Source organism: Ruditapes philippinarum, unplaced genomic scaffold (assembly GCF_026571515.1).
Source record: "Ruditapes philippinarum isolate M1 unplaced genomic scaffold, ASM2657151v2 ctg1136_1_1_1_1, whole genome shotgun sequence".
Lineage (NCBI taxonomy): Eukaryota > Metazoa > Mollusca > Bivalvia > Venerida > Veneridae > Ruditapes > Ruditapes philippinarum.
This window is the reverse complement of record NW_026855571.1, coordinates 67763-89500: the sequence shown is the minus strand read 5'-3', so window position 1 is coordinate 89500 and position 21738 is coordinate 67763. Positions and strand designations below refer to the sequence as shown.

At 29.7% G+C, this 21738-nt stretch overlaps 1 protein-coding gene across 12 annotated transcripts in view; it reads right to left on the bottom strand.

The window, feature by feature from the left end:
- Window positions 1-21738, bottom strand: part of LOC132743733 (KH domain-containing RNA-binding protein QKI-like) — a 57003-nt gene that overhangs the window by 8272 nt on the left and 26993 nt on the right. The window contains exons 5-8 of one of the 12 annotated variants that reach the window (XM_060732284.1): window positions 11211-11319; window positions 7121-7408; window positions 6140-6157; window positions 3692-3750 (exon numbers count right to left, since the gene is read on the bottom strand). In XM_060732284.1, the coding sequence (XP_060588267.1) occupies window positions 3692-3750; window positions 6140-6157; window positions 7121-7408; window positions 11211-11319 (474 nt within the window). Of the gene's footprint in view, window positions 1-3147; window positions 3751-5233; window positions 5851-6139; window positions 6158-7120; window positions 7409-11006; window positions 11125-11210; window positions 11320-21738 lie in introns of those variants that run through there. The other 11 variants (XM_060732283.1, XM_060732287.1, XM_060732289.1 and 8 more) reach the window with 11 other exon arrangements.

The window sequence follows — 21738 nt, the reverse complement described above, 5'->3', positions numbered from 1 at the left end:
TAATATACATATATATAAATCCTAGTGAAATTATGTTTACTCAATACAGTGAGTAATTTTTTTTTTTTTGGTGATTCTTATTTTAAAATAAAAAGGAGATTAAAGAATGTTTTAGATAATCACTAACGATTAACTAGTGCATAACAAGATAGCAACGGTATAGATCGCTCTCAACACCTTTTTCAAAAACCGTGATATTAGGTAATAACAATGCAACATTCACTATAAACACCGCTTGACACACTAAGTAATGTGTGCTCAAACTTAGATAAAGCAGTTAACAAAAGGACAATTTGCTAAAAGGAGCTCGCTTCTTTTTAAAAAAAAAAATTTCAGACAAACTCGAATTACTTTTAACAAAGCTCCTTTACGCCAATGACCTTTTTCGAGTAGAAATACGTTAAGTCTGGTTGTATCTATTATTAGCACTATAGCTGCCATGACGAGATACATGGAAAGGCATATTCTATATATAGTAACAGAAATCACCCTTCACCCATTCTCGCATTATTAATCAAATTAATAAAACTATCTTAGCTACATAAGCCACCCATGACACAGGTGTATGATCTAATGTTTGTTAAAATTCTGTATTCTTGTTTCATTTTTGTGCAATTTAATTTATTACCTACATATTTGCCCTACTACTTCTTGAAATCATTCAACCAAAATATCAAATAAAGAAGGAAATTACGAAATTTTACTGCATCATTCTACATTATAAAGATTTTAATAACTCAATTATTATTCAAACGTTTTAACATTGAACAAATAAAAACTTTTAACTTTAGCTATGAGCTTCCTCATCAGAAAATGAAAATTACGACCTACTACGTAAAAACTTTGATTTGTCATCAAAATTCAAGCATATTTTTTCTTTTTCAGTTTCGTGTTTTTTTTTCAGTTTCGACATTTTTTTTACTACATTATATTTATCATAAAGATATAAATTGCATGTAAACTCGTTTAAATGAAGACTTTTATTATACACAGATTCATTCTTTTACCTGCATCTATTTACAATCACAGGGTAAAATAATCAAGTCTCCAACAGTTCTATGTGTGTTTTCTTTGATTTTATTTCTCTACTACCAGGACATAAAACAATCATTGCACAGTAACAAATAGTAAAATAACATGAAGAAAAAAATGTGTTTGCATGATTGAAATGAATTCTCCCGTTTCTCTTGTTTACTGTTGATTGTCACTTGATTAAATGTCGAATTTTTTTTTGAACACTTGTATAATGTATAAATGAATTACAATCTTTTCACTGAAAAATATTTTGGAAGACTCGGTTTTTTTGGTGTTTTTTTTTACTTTTCTACACTGATAAGATGAATATGTACACATTAAAATTCCTGCGACCAAATATCAACATATTTCACACTCTCAGTCTTACTCACTATATATAAACATAACAGATTCAAGCACTTTCATACTCAATAATACAAATGGGGTAAATTATTAAAAGGGAGATAATTTCCCAGAACTAAATCATAAAGGGAGAGAATCTTAAATTGTTCATATGTATATTACACAGGTATAACAAGACACTAAAATAATCAAAATGTAATCAAAGACAAATATCACATGTATCCCTTGAAAAAGGGACTTCAAATACACAATCTTTGTATAAAAATAAAATAATATTTGAAATATATTGTAAAAATGTTTGATATAAAAATATATAAAAAAAATTGCTGCAAAAAAAACTGAAAACAAAATCTGCTCTTTAAAATAAATGATTATATATTATGTCATCTGAACAACAAGAAAGTGAAAAGCAAATCTAAGATAAAAGAAAAGACTGTCATTAAGTATAAAAAAGATCTGTTACCATAGAAACAAAACTTTTTGTCTCTATGCTAACAGATCAGTTGTCAATGCTACATAATGAATTATGTACATGAAGATTTTTTGGCACTTACAAGAATATCTAGGTATTAAGGTCAGGTTATTATTGACTAGCATTGACTAGCATTTTTCATGAATAGTGCAAACTAATATTTTTCAAATAATAATTATTTTGATTATATTTTTTTTTATTTATTCAAACTATAAAATGTTCTTATTCTTCACCTTTGTCACAACGTTGTAACACTCTGCTCTAAGTAAACATACTGATCTTGAAGAAAAAAAAATGTTTTGGTTTTTTTCAAAAATTATTTACATATCTTATTTCTTACATGTTTCAATATTTGTTTCCCTTTTCATTAAGAGAAGCAAATATTCAGAAATCAACTTCAATTCACTTAACATTACTTAACACAACATTTAAATTATACTCCATGCATCAATGATGTGTAGTGCACTTTTCACTAGTATGACAAGTAAGTCAAGTATTTTAAGTGATCATGGTTACAATTAAGTGCATCTTGAATTAATACCTTATAAGAAGAAACATAAATATATTAAGACTGATTTACATTAGTGCACAACTGTGGGTAAAACATTTAGGATTACTTTTTTTCCAGTTAAAGGCACATTTTTAATGTACTCTACAAGAGTATAATCTTTAAATAGAGATTTTGTCCATTTTTAAACTTTACAATTACTTCATCTCAGGCAATTTGCAGATAATAATTTTTCAAAACAGTTTAGGTCTAAGCCATTCAACAAAAGACTTTTTAGAAAGTTAGTTGTAAATATTTTATAAATGTTGGTTACACATAAATGCACAGACTTAGGTCAATGTATTCTTTTGTAGTAATGTGTTGACATTGAAGATTTTGTATCAAGAAAGGATTAAACATGTACAAATACTGTACAAATTGATTATTTAGACAACTTTTACAACCAGGTCATTGTCCAGTTTGAAGGAAAAAAATAAACTTACATAAAACTTTTAACTTTTCATACACTATTTTAAAACTTATAATTTCAAACTTTCCTTGGCGACAAATTTGTTAACTGTTGGGGTTTATATTTTAACAATTAATATCCCTGGACTTAACAGTGAGTCAATTAAATTTAAATGTAAGACAAGATTATTTATCATTGCATGAATTTTACAAGAATAATTATGGGCTCCATAGCACACACTGACCAAACTTTAAATTAGTGTAACATGCTTGCTTGCAATACACATTACTTTACTATCCCCTATTTTTTTAACAGTTATTTTATTCTAAATATACATTGAAGGAATTATCTATTTTCTATGTTAGATTATCTATAAATACTGGAGACACAGTCTTTCTCCTATAATAGATTTGCAATTTTCACAATGTGTGACTGTCACAGTTAGTTTCCTATTGTCCAAAGCAGTCCCATCATATCAATTATTTAACACTTTAACTTGCTAATTGAAACACACTATAAAATAAAATGATTTTCCAAGAACAGGATATCTCACACAGTCATGAAACTACAGTAAAATATTGAACACATAATTATTTAAATAAGATTTTCTTTGATTAATCTAACTTGAAATGGAATATATTCCATTCACACATCCTCAATTTAATCAAAATTATTCTTTAATTGCATTTTACTTTCAGTATACTATTAATGTGTCAATTATGTCAACTATAAAACAGACTGGTCTACAGTATTTTCACTTTGTGTACCAGTCCGCTTCACTAATCTGTGGCAGTCACACTCCTTCAAGTTGGAACTCGGAACCAGTCCAACTTGAGGCCATCAATATAAAAACTAACCTTCCAAATTATGGAAGTGAAACCCTTACCCCGGCGTAAGGGTGCTCCCGCACTCCTGCAAGTGTTCTTCGGATTTTTGGGACTGCACCTAAAAATCGTCACAGCCAAGATATTAATAAGGCCTGTTACTATGGTAATAAAACAGCTAATTGTAAACATCAGTGCAAGAATAGTTAATCTGTACAAGAATCATATGAAAAGTGACCACAAACAGTCTGTAAACAGGGGAGAGCCATTTATTATAATTACATTATAATATAATTCGTCTTTTTTAATATCCACAACTTAGTGGTGACTTTTTTCTTCAACCTCCTTTTTCAAAACTAGGTCATCAATACATACAAATCACTCAAAATTTAACAATTTGCACATATTTTTCAACAGCTCTCGTTTGTTCACAGACTAAGTTTGCCATCACTTTAACCGAACACAGCTCCTTGAAAGGCCTATAGAGCCTTTTTATTCTTTAAAAAAAGGCCAAACTTCACTTGCTTTTCAATTTCTACATAATCACTACAGACTTTACAGACCATTAAAATATATATAAATAAACAATTAACAAAGACTTAACAAGTTTTTCAAATTGTCAACAACAGTTATTTATAGTCCTCGCCAAAAAAAAGGACTTTAATTGTTTTAAATAAATAAAGTTAACCCACCCTTAAAGGGTATAGGCTGGATGGTGTTAATTTGGGTTACATCAGACTAAACAGTGTTAACGAGTTATTATAACATATTTTTTTTTAATTTTTGCAATTTCGAATACAGTTTGTAGGGTGCTTAATTAAAGATAGTCAAGTATTAGGACAGCTGTTATAAGAAACATCGGTTCCTGAAACAATTTCAACAAGCTTGGAAAGTTTCTTGATAGAAAATTTTAAAATTTTGGACCAAAATATAATAAACCTTTTTAATAATTTCATTTGTATGGACAAATTCCTTTTATATAAAAATTTTGTTTCATTTGGAACAGCTACTTTCAATGTACTCGTATCTCGGAGCTTTGCAAACTTAATTAAGCTTCCAAAATAAAAGAAGACCAATGCATTCTTGGACTGTCAAAGCCATCAATATCAATTGAACAAGCAAGTATAGTATTAGTTTAGAAAGGCTCCTCGATACAGGGGGAGAAAAGTAGACAAAAACTTTATATTAAAATAATCACAACAAGCGGTCAGTATCATAGAAAATGTGACTGTACATAACATGAAAGGCCATTCAATCAATACAACCATATCATCTACCGTATTTCCAATAAAGTTTTTTTCAAATGTAATTTTGGCTTCTTGCACAATATATTCCGTACACGGGCTTCCAGAGCAATAGACAGCCAAAATGACCTAGAAAAAACTGAACGCCATGGAAGTTACCAATGATGGTAATGGATTGAATGCCTTAAGTGACGTGACAGTTCAGTTTTTTTTTTTTTTTTTTTTTTTTTTTTTAAATATTTTAATTTGTGACGTTAAAGAGATATTTAGATAAATATATTCAAGGTTGCTGCGCTGTGAAGTATAACTGCAAAATAAGCAACAAATTATTCACTACATACACAACATCATAAGAGGCCATTCTGAATTAACAACTCTTGTTTTTTTTTTCTTTTATCAATAATTTTTTTGTGTACACGCTTCCTGCCATTTGTCTTCAGACGAGTTTTTTCTTTAATGGAATATAACAAATTGTTTCAGACCATAAATGTAGCGATATCTTTTTTTTTATTTTTTTGTGACTATCAAAGCAATGCCTTGTTCAATTACATTGTACAAGAACCTAACTTTAATGGGTAAATTTAAAGAGCTCATAGAGTATATTGTTTAAAACCAACAGAATATTAATTCATTTGGCCTGGAAGCAGAAATATACGGTCAATAACATGTTAAACAATATATTCTAAGTAATAGAACGCCACCACCCATTGAAACATCGTTTTAATCCTAGTTATTTTATTAATCGGGAAAAAAAAAATATGTGAAAGTGTTAAACAGTATTCTGGGGGGTTACATGTAATTATTAATTATTATTATTTATTAATGTAAAGATACTGCATTTCCAAACTTTTAGTGAGCCACTGAGCCCCCCAGCATAAAAGGTTCTAGGGGGGAATGTTGCTACCTTAACGCAGATTTTTGACTGGGGAGAATTCTCATCTTTAGAGATAAAAGGCAACAATCTTCTCATATTTTACCTGCATAAATAAACAAAAGAAATCTTTACGTCACAATTTTCCTGACAGAGTATAAATTAATTGGGTGTATAAAATGGAACTCTTTTTATGTCACTGTCAATGAATAATCTATTTAGGAATAAAATGTCAAATGAAGGAAAATTTTAAACGGTATAAACAAAAAGAAATGCAGTTACGAAGAATGACTAACACTACTTTATAGACCATCACCGATAACTTAAAAAATAAAAATAAGTTTCAAAAATGTTGCAAAGGAAGACGAAAGCAGTTTTGTGTAGTTGAAATTTACCGGCATTGTAAAACAATTCTGATGGTATAAAGGAAAATACGTAAAAACAAAATACTGATAAAAAAAATACATCAACGTAAAATTACTGTTGGTATGTCAAAATATGGAATGTTTTAATGTAAATATATATATAAAAACAAAAACCTATTTACATTATAGTACAAAATAACCGAAAATAAAAATGCTGATTGTCAAAGAATAGGAATAAATGGGTAAAAAAATAATAATGGAATTGTCGAAATTTTCATGAAAAATCAAAGTAAATAATATAATAAACAAGTTTTTTTTTCCATAAATGGAGGGACAAAATATGAAAATAACAAAAAAAATATAAACAGTGAAGTTGGTTATAAAATAATGGCTATCTATGTTAGAATTTTATACAGTTTCAAACTATGCTTAAATTTATAACTTGAGCAATGTTTCGGTGTCTTTAATTATATCAGAAAAGATTATTACTATATCTAAGTTTATAGTTAATACATTAATATCATCATCAGATTAACAGATTTTTTATTGTAAGCTTATAAATAACTTCTTTGATGTAAATCTTGGCACATAACTTAATCTGAAATCAATATCTGCTCTATTTAAGTTAAACATAACAAAACGTAATTTTTTTAAACAAGTCATTTTAAGATTTTGTTTCTTTGTGTCATTGAAATTATCAGTTTTAATACTTCTGCGTAACCGATTTTAAAAGTACTGCCAAGTTTGAAAACAAAACATGTCCTTACAGATTTTCTACAGCAAAACTTAAAGAACAAACTTAATTGACAAAACATTTTATAAATGCAATGTTTTTTTCCCTAAATGCTTCATTTACTTTTAACATTAATTGTCATATGGCATGCAAGAATAGTTACAACTTTTGTCTCGGGGACTTATTATTAAAATTACATTTTTATTTTTGTTTGGTCATTATTGCATGTTACCGCGGCTTTTACATTGGTGGTCACCTAACAAATGACAGGGACATACCGGCGGTACTCTGGTCTAAAGACGGGTATTCCAGTATTGCTGTACCTGGCGCTAAGGAGAACGGGTACTCGTATGGATTATATACCAATCCCTGGTTCCCGGCTTCTGTCGGTGATACAAGTGGGGGTGGTCCACCGTTCAGGTAGGATGTTGCCTGGGCCTGTGATGTCTGCATACCTACTGGCATTCTAGGAGCTAGGATAATTGGGGCACCTGCTGGCGTTGGAGATCTCAACTGTGGGATGGCTGTCATTCCAGCTAATGGAGATGTGATGAATCTAGCGGCTTCTGTAATGTACAGTAATAATACATCAATTTCAAACATCTAATTTCATTTGGAAAATGATCATATAATTCTTAACAATAGCAAAATCCGTGATAACTTCTAGTAAAATAATATATTCAAGAACACATCAGTTTCACAATCTTCTATTGTAACTATTACATTGATAAATCATTTTAAAGCAACTTGTTCACATAAATACTCATTAATGTTATGGATAAATGTTCATAAACAAAATCTATAAGACAGTTAGTATTTCTCAAAATGCCAAATGATTCTAAACTTGTCTATACCAATTCTTTGCATTTTATGTCTTAACGTCTTAATATTTTTTATCTTTTAGCAATTTTAAACATTTATAAACATTTGTATACAAAACATCCTTATTTTCAAGATCTCTTTTCCTACACAATGTGGGCACAAGTTGCTTTAAAATTCCATCAGTAATTTAAAAAAAATCTATTTACTTATTGTATTATCTGAAATAAACTCTCATATACAGAATTGTTCATGCAAAGAAACTGTAACTATCAACTCTAACAAGTAACACAACTTCTATTAAAGCTGCAAACGAAAGGAATTTAACCAACAGGTTTCTAATCAGAAGGCTCTCAAAATTGCCGTGTCATTAAATTAACCCCAAATCAAGGTTATATGTTCATGGTAACCTAATCAAGAGTTTAACAAAAGCTGAAAATACTCTTAATTATTAGCACAACAGTAACTGGAAAAAGTGGATTTCAAATATGCACTATACCAAATTAGAGATATTTAATGATGTACAGAAATTACCCATAGGAAGTAGATAAATCAAGTGATCCGTCTTACTTTGAAATTTGGAAGTGTAGATAATAAATATGAAGTTTTTATTATGGAAACAGTATTAAAATTTGTCTGGACGCTGGAATTATCCAATCACCGTCACCAGAATTCAATCAGATTTAGAATATTCATCAAGTTTCCAAAATTATAGGAAATTTTGTTTTCTGAATATGCTTAAAAGATTCAGTATACATTTTTAAATACTGAAATATTACAAACTCAAAAGAATGCTCAAGTTACATTATATATCTCTTGACTGAATTAAGTGCATATTTATATATATTTAAAGCAGGAAAATTTCATAGAAACTTTTGATTATATTAATATAAGATTTAGATTTTAAATATTTGATGACAGTAAGGCAAATATTCATCATAAGTTTATTGTTAAATATATATTGTAATTTTTCCTTTTTCTTGCATAATCTTTAGAAATTTTCCTGCCCTTGTTTACTTTACATCACTTATACATCCTATACAATATAACAGGGTATAAAAGACCATCAACTCAATCAAATTACATGCTGTTTTAAACCATGCATATCAATTTCTCCATCTGTGTTTTAATATCTCATTACCCCATACCAGTTAATTATTTAATAATGCATTTTTGATATATACTTTATACCTAGCCAATAATCTTGCTAAAAGCATCCCTTTTACCCTCATGAGTTACTGCCAGACTTTATATAATAAATCTGACTTCATTTTTTTCCCCATTCACTTAATGTATTTCTCAATGGAGTCTCTACAAAACATCACTGCTTTTATGAAAATAGGGCTTGGGACAAAGAAGTTATTTTATGCTGTCAGACCATTTCCAGTATAAGAATACAAAAAATCACTTGCTGAATTTTAATGGAGGAAAAAAAAACATTAAGAATGTCTACAAGTTACATTGAAATGTCCTTTTTCTAATACAGTGGTTCAATTTTGGAAATAATTTGACCCAGTTAACGGATTCAGGCAGTTTTTCCCCCGACTGTAATTCAAAATCAAACAAACGCATGACTTTGCATTATGTTATCCATATTCAATTTTACTATGAAAAATATTTCATAATGTTGAATCCGGTTTTTATTCGAAATTTGCCATGTTAAACAACAAATAACAGGTTTATAAATCACATTGCATACTACAGTGCAATATAAATGCATGAAAATCACAAAATAGAAAGAAACAAGTCTACATTTAATGATTGTTGCCAATACTTTAAAAAATTTGTTCTTTTGATGTTTTCTTACAGAAATCTATTCATAGCTCAAGGAGGTAAAATATATATTTTATTTATAGATAGAAAAAGCTTAGAAGAGAAGGAATATTTGTACGAGACAGTTTTTGATTCTGTGAAAAGTGCCAGAAATTGTGTGCCACAGAAGTGAAGTGGGAAAACTAAGTTTGTTCGGAGCCATCTACTCACACCATTATACTCGGTATCACCGACAGTTGAATCTAAGCCTCGCTAGCAAAAAACAAGAAAAAGAAATATCCCATCAAGTTAATTAGACAATTATTCATTTTTTTAAACAAAACCTCACTTCTAACAACATTGTCACGTAGTGTTTAATGCATTTCCTGCATAAACTATTATGAACCATGTAAAAGATTTCTAGCAGCTTCTTTCATCATACGAAACTGATTAGTCGCAGTTTCAGTTAATTAAATTGCATAATTATATGTAAAGAAAAGAACTAAATTGGTAGAAATAATTTCTTGTAATGAAATATTTTTATAACCGCCCCAAACTGCAATGCAACTTAAAACTTAGATTCAACTGTGTATAATATATTACCAAATCATATTACCAATTCATACTCCTATGTGAAGGCATGGTAAATAGAGAAATTGTCTTTACTAAAGTAACATTATAACAAGTTATAAAATGCCAGAGCGTGAAATTATCATGTGTACATTTCAATTTATATATGACTGGTATAATTTTATCATTTTATATATTCTTAAAATAAACATAGACATTTCGACTACAAAAGCAGCGGAAAACTAAAGAAAGACAGGAAAAGAATTTATCTATAAACTATCTATGGAGAAAAAAATAACAATATTAAACGGAATAGAGGAATAAATAAATAATGTTACACTATAAAGTCCTATTGGAAAATACAAAGAATTACAATAGAATGGTATTTTACTTCAGGGTTATATGGAAGAATGAATACATATTAAAAATGTAGTTCTCTACAAAAATAGTATGTTTCTAATAAAAAATAAATAAAACTGATCACCCAGCAAATACAGAGATACAACTAATATCTAGACTATTGTAGTTTCAATCTATTATTCTTTACGTCTGCATCGAGAAAGTGCATCTTCAATATTTCCGCAAACAGCTGTTTTGTACGTTTACAGGTCCAATGTTGTTATTATCGACTAGAGATTATTAAGTTACCTGCATTAAACAATCTACCTTATATCTAACTCGTAAATTTTAAGCTATCCTCCAGTCAACATAACTGATGTCAATCTGTTTATTCAACCCCTTTTCCTGGGATCATTATTATCTCATTTCTTCATTAATTTCTCATTTTTATAATGCAAAAAAAAAATTTCACAGCAGTTGCACTTCTTAATGCAGACGCAAAATAACTGGAACCAGCAATAAAAAACAGGAATATAGTAAATCCATGCAGGGCGCCATCCAGCTATCAGCCAATAGAATAATGACAGGCTATAAATAGAACAGGGTGAAAAGCTCAACACTCCAAAACAGTTGCGTGCCGATATGTCAGCTTTGAGAGACTGACGATTACCGACACCGACTTACGAGTCGCCGATGCAGTCGTTGTTTGTGTGGAGGTGGGTTTCGATGTATCACGATATGTGCCATTTATAATAGCTAATTCCATGAGCTGACGTTTCTTTAAATCATCTTCCCCGTCCGGCTGAAAAACGTGAAGGTTATAACATTTTAAAACACACAAAAATGTTAATACAAACAAATATCAAAGTATTGGGTACGAGCACTTACGAGCAGCGGCCATTGTCATTGGGACTAAGAATTTATTATCACGGTAAGTTCCGTTTAGTATGGCAAGTTCCATAAGCTGCATCTTCTTCAACTCATCCTCACCTTCCGGCTGAAATATACACATTCTATTTATAGGTCGAGTCTAAAAATAAAACGTAATTCTGGACGAGTCTATAAATAAATCACGATTCTGTAATATTGTAGTATAATTTTCAAATCATTTCTTAATTGCTTATAGCAGTGTTTTAATCCCACAGTATGTTTCTCCAAAAATCATTAGGTGTGCTCTTTTTCCTCTATACCAAACCGAAATAAATCCAATTACATCTTGAAAGCAGAACAAAAAGCATTACCCCACCCATATAGTCCTGCTAATTAGATACATAACATGATTAATCTTCAAACAACTGAACCACTGCTACAATTTACTTATGAACTTTATAAAATGTACTTGCTTAATTTAATATATGGCTACATTAAAAATAAAACAGAAAATTTAAAGAAATAATCGTTCAGTCTTATCTTGAGTAAATGACCATCATTTTGTACCATATTAAAATTAAACCAAAATATTGGGATATTATAACACTTTTTTACCACACATATATGTATTTCATGGCATTTGGTTTTTTTGCAATCTGTCAAGCTGTGGCATATTTTGGAGAGAAAAAAAATCTCTTCACAAATTATTGTTATAATACACATTAATAAAGAAAAGCATGGTTTATTTATCACCTTGTCAGGCCTAGTAATGATGGACAACCTTGTCTTCATTGTTGACTGATTTCATTACTCATTTACATATATGGTAACTTAACTTATAAATACATTCTTCTTTTAACATCATAATATCAGCCAAGATATACATGATCTTACATTCTCTAAAAACATTCTTAATAATTTCAATTTACTAAATGTCAAAAAAAAAAAAAAAAAAAAAAAATCCTTCCATCTTTACATAACTCTAATAAAAGCTTGTTGTAACCACCACCTCAATTTACTAAATTCAGGTTTAAGCCTACATATCTAAGCTCAAAACAGCTCATGTGGTAAATTAAGTCAACAACCCACTGGCGTTACAATTAAATCTATAAATAGCAATCACCGATTCCATGATAGTCATGTGACTCAAATGTTCCAATCTGACCAATGAGAAAACTGGTGCTGATAAGCCATAATCTCCATACTAAATCATTTTACATGGCAAGACCCACATTTTTATAACCTTGTGTATGACGTTTTTTATAATATAAATTATATATTTAGTAACATATCTCAGATACAGTATTAAAATTATACTTGAGAATTTCATGCAATGTCGCTGCAGGGTAAACTGAATCTTTATTACTTAAATATAATCTATCGCAGCAGCTAGATGTAATACTGAAAGTTTAATCATGTTTTCCTAACAATTTGATCGTTATATTTTAAGAGAGACTTATTTTTGTGCAACATTATGGAGTATAAATTCAGCGTATATATTAAATATTATTCCTCTGAATCATCCTTTAATCATCAAACTGACTTCTAAAAATCGCAAATTTATTTAAAAACCTTCCAAACTCACAAAAATTATCAGTTCACAAAACCTAGTGATTTTACAGTCTACCTCTCATTTTCACAGACCATTAACTACTGTAGATTTATCATGCAAACTCACCTGATGTAAGTTTTTAATTATTCTAAAGAAATCTGTTATTTAAATTTCAGGCAACATTTATCAAAGGATTTTATTTTTATTACATTATTTAAGCATTATATTACAGTATATAAAGGTAACAGACAAGGAAGTTCTAAGGGAATTGAAGTGATTTCAGTGATGTCATAATTTAATGTTTAGACAGAACTAAGTTATCCCCCTTGAAATGGTAAAATTAATTGTAATAAATATATAGAACAACTTAATTAACTTAATGCATATAGCCATCAAAATGAAAATTAATTTCAGAATTTAAGTAGCAATTCTTTAAAGAGTCTTTAATATCGTGTATAGTAGGTAACTGGTATAAAAACAAGAGAACATGCCAAAAATTGATTCAAATAAAGTCAGTTAAGCTAAATATTTGATTTCTAATTGATTATCAATGATATAAACATGACAATAAGTCATTTAAGGTACTTCATAATGGCAATCAAAATTAGCGCTCAATTCATGTAAAAAACGAAGCCAAATTTGATGAAAATTCAAAAACTGCATTTTACAAGAAAAGAGTGAGTGCCTATCAACAGTTTGCCTTGTAATCTACATGTAATCAGTGGTGCTATCTACAATTTGATTGTGGTTGCCACATGGTTTCTAACATCATTTATCTTCCTGTTACTAGGGGGCGCTACATAATTTCATTAACTTTCTAGGAAAAAAACTACTCAAACAAAGTTCACAATATAACCAATAAGATTAATGACCCAAGGTTTCTCTTCTGTCAAATCGGAATTTTATCCAGAACAGAATAAAATAATCATGTTTTTGCTTTTTTCAACATCAACAGAAATGTATGCTCCTGACATCTATAAACAAAGAAATGACAGTTTCAATTTACAAGAGATCTGAGAGTTCTGTAAATAAGCAAATATGGGACGGAAAATATTCTCATTTTATTCCACTGAGCCATTGTGGTAAAAAGATCTGATGTGAATATACCACCAAATGTCAGCTCATCCATGCAGTCCAACCAGGCTTATGTTACGCTATTTAGCAATTTAATATTGAAATCTCTTTTGTTATTTAACAAAATAAAAGAAGACCAAATATATTGCACAAAATAAGGAAGGAACAACACCAAGAGCCTTCAATAACAGGGCTCTTGACTATTTTCAGCATTAATTTTGGCACAAAGAAAAGAGGTTCAACTCTGTAGAAAAGTAACTTACGATGTAAGAGTATCACAAAATTTTCAACCATGACTCCCTTCAACCAAAAGCAAGCAAAAACTTAACCAAAGTTTGACCCCTACACCCGGGTGAGTACATTATAGCTCAATCTATGCTTTAAATAATCAAGCCAATAAAAAAGCTTCCACAAACAAAATAAAAAATATTTGCATTGAAAACATCATTCTTCATATGTTTGTATCATAGAAACTCCCAAATCTCAAAAGTAAGATATTCTTTTTATTTTTGTGTAAAACATTGTAATTAATTCAAATAAAGTTGCCAGAGAAGTATTATTACTCAAATTAAATGTCATTGGCGTCCGCGCCGAAGCGCGGCGCTCTTATGGAATGAGATCAGATTTTGTGAAAGGGCGACAGCAACTTCTCGAGCCTTTTAGTCGGTCATAATAAAAGCCGAAAATTCCGATCGGTATGAGGGTGCTTGATTATTAAATAAGAATGAAATGTCGCGATATGTTACAATGAATTTTCGCAATGCAAACATTTACAAATGAAATAACCTTTTCCGTCAATAAATCGCGCTCTTCGGGGTTTTTTATTTATCATTTTGTCATGGTATGTTATTGTTGTACATGTATCCTAGAATGATCAGTTGATGACCTAAATATTCCAAAAACCTATTTATAGATATATCTTTTTATCACTCCTATCGGTAAATGCCGGTCTCTCCCGGTCTATTTTGACCAGGATTTACTAGTGACCGGCGAATAGTACCACACGTTATATTGTCCGGTCTCTCCCGGTTTTGGAGTAGATGTTTGATATCGTTACAATTAGAAAAAAACAACAATAGCATGTTTCATTTTATCTATATGAGATAAAAACAATAAATATGTACACGGATTTATATGTAATATAAATCCGTGATATGTACAATAATTGAGAAAAAGGTACATTTTTTATGGTATTAAAATGACATTATCAACTTTGAAACATTTTATTTAATTATTCAATTTGTTATCCGTGTTTAGTAAAGATGCCGAGGAATTATTCAAAGTTACAAATTAGATTTTATGAATTATTCAATTGATCGATAATTTAAAAAATGATAAAGAAAAATACAATGTACATGTACATGGTTTAAGAATAAACAATATTATGTATTGAAAGATAAACCATAATTTACTGACTTTTTCCAGTTAAGCTTTGACTTATAATCGTCGGTCAATATGACAATTGAATTCTTAAAATTTATTTTACAATTTTAATAAAAAAGAGTAGTAAAAAACTCAGTATTAAAATAGCACATAAACACAAAAAGAAATAAAAGAAAACAATATTCATAAAATTTGTATTTTTTTTAAATTTAAAATTCAAATAATTAAATATATTTATAATAAACAATTAGAGACTCCACGTAATGGATTCAAAAAAATTGGAACATTAGCCCAGATTTCAATATTTCTACAAGTACTTTAAAGTGATGAACAGGAAAACCTAATTTTTCCTAAATAGCGGAAATCATGTACATAATAAAGGACATTTGGTTGTGGACAGTGTTTGATATATTGGTTTGGCGACACATAGGTTAATAAATGAATGATACAAATTGTATATCCGTTGTATTAATTAACACAGTCCGAGGAAAATGAAAACCACGAATATTCAATACCCTCTTATCATTCAATCAATATTCATATATGAAACAATGTCCTTTTTCGTTCCGGTCACATAAATTATAACAAATTTCTATTATTCAAGAGAATTTATTATTGAGTCCAATTCATATGTCGTACTAGTTCATCTTCACTTGCTGCATTTCTTGCTTGGACGCCCTTTGATGCTTTGCATCAATGCTTTTCTTGTATCAAGATGGTAGGAGACGTTGGTGCCAGTTTTCGTAATGGATTAATGGAAAATTTGCAGGCAACATTGACAGAATTTAAATGAGGTTCTCACAAAGCTATCCTTGTCAAATAGATTTACGAAAACTAGAAGAAAAACACCAATTATTTCCTAAATGAATCCAGTCGGCAAAATCATACCCTTCAAGAATAATAAAGAGACTTTTGCGCTTTTGACAAAAGTAGATTAATGCAGTGTTAAAGTAATTCCCTGAGGAACCATCCTTGCAGACACCAGACAACAATTAGTAAAGAAACTGAAAGAGAACTGAATTTATAATAGTTGTAATACTAATTAACTAGTTGCTATTTTGTTTTTTATCAATATTCTAGGAATAACATATTTTTAGAGGGATGCAAAATGCCTGCAATGTCAGCATGGCTTTCCATGTCAGCCGCCTGAAACAATGCTATGTTATCATCAAATAACATGTTTATTCTTTTGTAATATGATGATGATACACTGTATCTTTGGCAACTGTTACCTGTCAAATTGCTTGACCAGATATAAAGAACTTTATACCTGTTGATTGAGGTCCAAGAATAAAACTTTGTCAGAGATACACATACTATGAATACAACCGGTTATTACTTAATTATGCAAGACCTATCTATGGAAAGAAAACCAAAACTACCTGAAACAAGTCTTCAAAACAATTCTAATGACTAGTAATTATCTCTTAAAATTCCTTTAACAGGATTGAATCACAAAAAATCTGTGTATCTATTGATATATTGATGGGCAAAAAGTCAATTCTTCTCTTATACGCCTTAAAGTACAGTATCCTAGGAAGTTCTTATTTTTCTTCCTGGCTATTTTCTCCAATTACTTATGTGCAGCATCTTTTTTAGAGAAGAAAATTGAATGATTAGAGGTTCTTCTCCCCTCTAGTTATATCAATTTCTGTATGATAATAATTCAGACTGACAGGCCAGTAACAAGCTGTACAGAACTGCTATTGTACTCCCTGTAATATAGTCAGCCATCAAATCAAAGCCTTAGGAGGGCACTATGTTTTTACTCTCCAGCAATCTTTCAGCCATTGATACATATCTCCCAGTGTATCTCAGACAGCAAGTGTAATCACTTCCAGGGAGGACATTCTCCTGCCAATGTTATGTCACAACTTTTCAGCTAAATTATGGTTGAAAGGGGAGATAATTGTACTTCTTGTAGTGTAACTATTGGTACAACTTATCTTGTAAAATAATCCTGTAGATAGTGTAAGGTATTTTGTAATAATATTCATAATATTCCGCATAACTCCTCCCCTACAAATAGTAAGAATACTTAGATAATTATATAATTACATCCCTTCCCATTCCATTCTGCTAATTGTGTGTAATGTCCAATTAACTTTGCACTTTTAATATGTAGGGGTCAAGTTTCAGGGCAGGTGACAGATTGATAGAACTGCCATTATGACTTCAGATTATATTATCCTCTAAAACAACTAAACTATCAAATAAGAAAATATGCAAAGCTAATGTTCCCCATTATATAATAGATGCAATGGCAATAAACCAATTTGTTTTAATTAGGACTGGCAATTACATTATTTTGAAACAATATATCAGAAGAAACTCAGGTACACTTCTTGAAACAGCTTACATTTGCAGCACTCGCATAAAGTAACATATTAACAAAAAAAAGTATGTAGATGGAACAAAATCAGAGATGAAAAACAAAACAAAGGCAAAAAATGTAAGAAAATTGAGGAAAAAAGTTGGCAGAAGGTATATTCTTGATAATCAGCTGATGTTGGCCTGGATTGGTCCATCAAAGGTTACAGGGGATCTTTGATATTAGACTGGTTTGTTAACCAGACATTACACTAAGGTGTAAATAAATAACTTTTGTAAGACATCACAAAGAAATGTTTTTTTTAAGAACACAGGTGCTAAACAAAACCCAGATTGATACATATACATTAACAACTTAATGCTTGCTCCCCTTCCTTACACCCCTCGTCAATTTTTTAAATTATTAAGTAGAAATATATCTAGTTCAAATGTGTTAAAAAGACTGTCACTTCATAAATTTTCTTCTTGTTGGGATGATATTATGATAATACAAATTCAGAAATCTTTTTTTCATGGTAAAACTGTCTTCCCACAGCTAATCAATTGATGCTTTTTTCTATAAAATATAAATAATTTGTTATCATGACTGAGCTTTCTACAAGGATATCTTATAGGCTTATCACATATTTTCAGATTTTTCTCCCGCTTTTCTTTACAGGCTCCTACAAAACTGTTTTTCATTATGAGAGTTGGATGGAGGGATATAGTTGCTTGCAGTGCGAGGGAAATCAGATATGCTCTAAGTATCAACAGCCAGCAGGGTTATACCAAATGAAATCTTGATAAGAGACTTACACAACACAGTTCTTTCACTTGTTAACCATGGTGAGATAAGAATTAACTTAGTTTCAAGCATCATTAACTTTGCATCTAAAATTGCTAAAAGATATACTAAACAAGTGTTTTCTTTAAAAAAAATATCACATCACATAATTACAGTAGAAAATTGCTTAAGTAACTAATTACAGTTACTACTCTGCAAGTTTGCAAGCATATTTAACTTGTATATAATAAATATCTACTGCAGTCAATTAACAAAGAATGTTTAATATGAAGAATAAATATAGACACATTCCCGACAAGACTGTTCCTTAGGACTTCCAGTTCCCATTTATATAATTGCCATTAATGTAACAACCTCAGCAATTAAAGATAATTCTTATATCTTACTAAAAAATAAGTTTACAATAGATGGCATTAAGTCTTTCTTTCCTGTAGTAAATAATATAGAAATCGGGGTATGTAAGGTCAAATTTTAACATACGCCAGATGTTTTTTATTACTAGCAATTTTTTCCCTATTTCATTGAAAAGTTATTAACATCATTGTAATATATGGTAATTTTTTCAAAGAAAATTAAATGTCTGTAATACGAAAACTTAGTAACGCTTCTTGCAAAAAGATTAATACAGCTTCAATAAATAAACTACAATGAAACATGAAGTCTTTTTTCCTATTTTTCACAATTTTAACACTACAGGTTTTATTACCAGAATTATTCATTTCTAAAAGAAAAATTAGAATTACAGTGAATTCATAAACGAAGCCTAACACATACATTTGTTTGAAATTATTCTTTATTTACCTTCATATGTATCATATAAACTATTTTATATACAATCAAATGCCAGGGCTGAAAAACCAACAAAAATTTGTATGTAATTTTTTTGAATAAAACTTCTTCAGTGCATATAAAAGAAAACTATACAAGGTTAAAGCAATAAAATTATACAATTAGATAAAATATTTTCATAATAACGCACCACAGCATTGCTACCCTTGAAATATTCATCGCCTGTCGGTAAAAACCCCAATCCTTATAATAAAGATTGCTACTTTGGAAGGCACACATGACTGGTTTTCATTGTATAATTTATATATGTATTTTTTTTTCTACATCTTAAGGGTCTCTCGACATCATCTCAGGTTACACAGATATCCTTGTAATACTGTAGAACGTACAAAGTTAATTTACCTGAAAGTAATGGGACTACCTCAATAATATCTCTCGACAGATTATATACAGACTTAATTACAATAAATAACACTAAATAGACGTTAAACATGCAACCTTTATGTCTCCGTGTGCAAAAAAATATAACCATTCAAAAATATTTTGTTAATTTCATTCCTTCTCTAGTCGCTTTTAAATATATTCATAATGTTTGAAGTTTGTACAAAAAAAAAAAATCTTCAGGAATTTCATCATTCACGGCTGAATTCAATGCATGGTGATTAAATATAATAACTCAAATTGTGCACTATTTAAATTCAAACTTATTGATAGTATATTAATTTTTCACCTTTTTGAATATTTCAGTTGTATATATCTCAGCAGTTATGATCTAGACAAGTTATTATATAATATTAATATGTACAGGGATTATAGGGTTTGTAAGCTACTGCTATTTCAAGTAAGTAACAGTATGTATGTATCAGGTGTGAACAGGTATGTCCCATTAAAAATAAAATGTTGTCAAAATATGTAGGACAGAACAATTCAAGATAATAAATGTGGGGTTTGTTTTGTAATATTCTTTCATCTAGAACAATAATTTGTTTTTTGCCAATTGCCTTACTGATATATTTATTTCCTGATAGCAAAACTTATCAAAAAATGTTTTGAAACCCCAAAAAATTCTTTCTTTCGTCTGGAAAAACATTGACTCTAAAATATTTTTATTTTAATGACTGTTTCTCACAGTAAACTAGGCTTATTATGGCCTTAGATCACCATCGTATGATGTGAAAGTTAATACTTAAAGTCTGAAACCACAAAAAAAAAATCATCAATTTTTCTAAGGTTTTGACATGATAACCCAACATTTTCCTAGGCCTTAGTTACTGTTTAATGTTCTATAATAGATGTCAATCTTGATCAATAACCCTTGTAAGATTCCTCATTGAGAGTCCCGGGAAGTAGGCTCTCCACTATAAGTGTCAAATCATGCTGAATGATTTATTCAACATCTACATCATCTTACATTTCAAAACTTGATTAATATATTGATTAGCTAAGCTTACTCACTGCAGCATTTCCCCCCCCCCCCCACAGTTCAAGACACAACTTTCTTTACCAATCATACAGAAAATTGCAATGTCTGATATAAAGACTCAGATATCTTGACTGAAGAAATTGATCGACCAAAGATTTTATATTTTCCTTAAGAGAGTAATCTCTAGATTTTCCTCACATTTTCTTATTTCTTTAAATGTTAGAACAATAGATTTAAATTCTCTAAATTCAATCAAGAAACATGTTTTATATTGAATTGATGCAGTAGCAATTTATGCTTGGAATTTTTTTCACATCAATTTTCCATTGTGAACTTTGTTATCTCAATAATGTATGCTTTAATAACATGGTTCAAACTTCCGTCACAAAAGACAAATTTGATTACGAGCATCAAATTCGCACAATTTGCCGTGTCCAATATTGGGCTATTTATAGAATCTTATTGGACAGTTATTGGACTTTTAAAGACAGTTCATTGCAAGATTGACATTATTTTCTGCACTGAAGAGAAATGCTACCTTAATCAAATACCATCTCTTACCAATGGATGAGCTTTATAACTTTATTCCCTGTCATTAAATAGAAAATTGAATTCACCCATAATATCCAATTTTCATTCATTTATTTTACAATGGAGAAAATTACAGAATTCATGGTTGGTACATGCCCCTGAGGATGTTTTGTTTGTTATTGTTTTTTGTGTCCTTTGACAAACTATATAACTGATTTAAACTACCCTAAAATCGAATTTACATTCAATTTAGTAAAACAAATATATTTAAACTTAATTTTCAAATATTTCCAGTGCTGCATACTAAGGATAACAAGAAACTTGAAATTTTAAGATTTTTGAAAATGTTTCAGCAACTATTAACTATATTTGTTATTTTACAAGAGCTGACATTTCATTCTTTAATTGAAAGAAAAACGAAATGAACAGTACTAAATATACTAGATCTGATTATACATTACCATACAGAAACCCTAATGTATGTTTTGACAGTTCATAATACTTTATTATGTACTAAACCATGTCACGGCATGTCCACAATTGACACATAAAGTATCAGTAGTGCAATTAAAGTAACATCATTCTTCTACTGTATATAATGAACATGCACTTTTGTTCTAAATGTTACACTGGAGCAAACAAAATTACTTTTTTCTCTCCTCCAAAAACAAAATTTGAT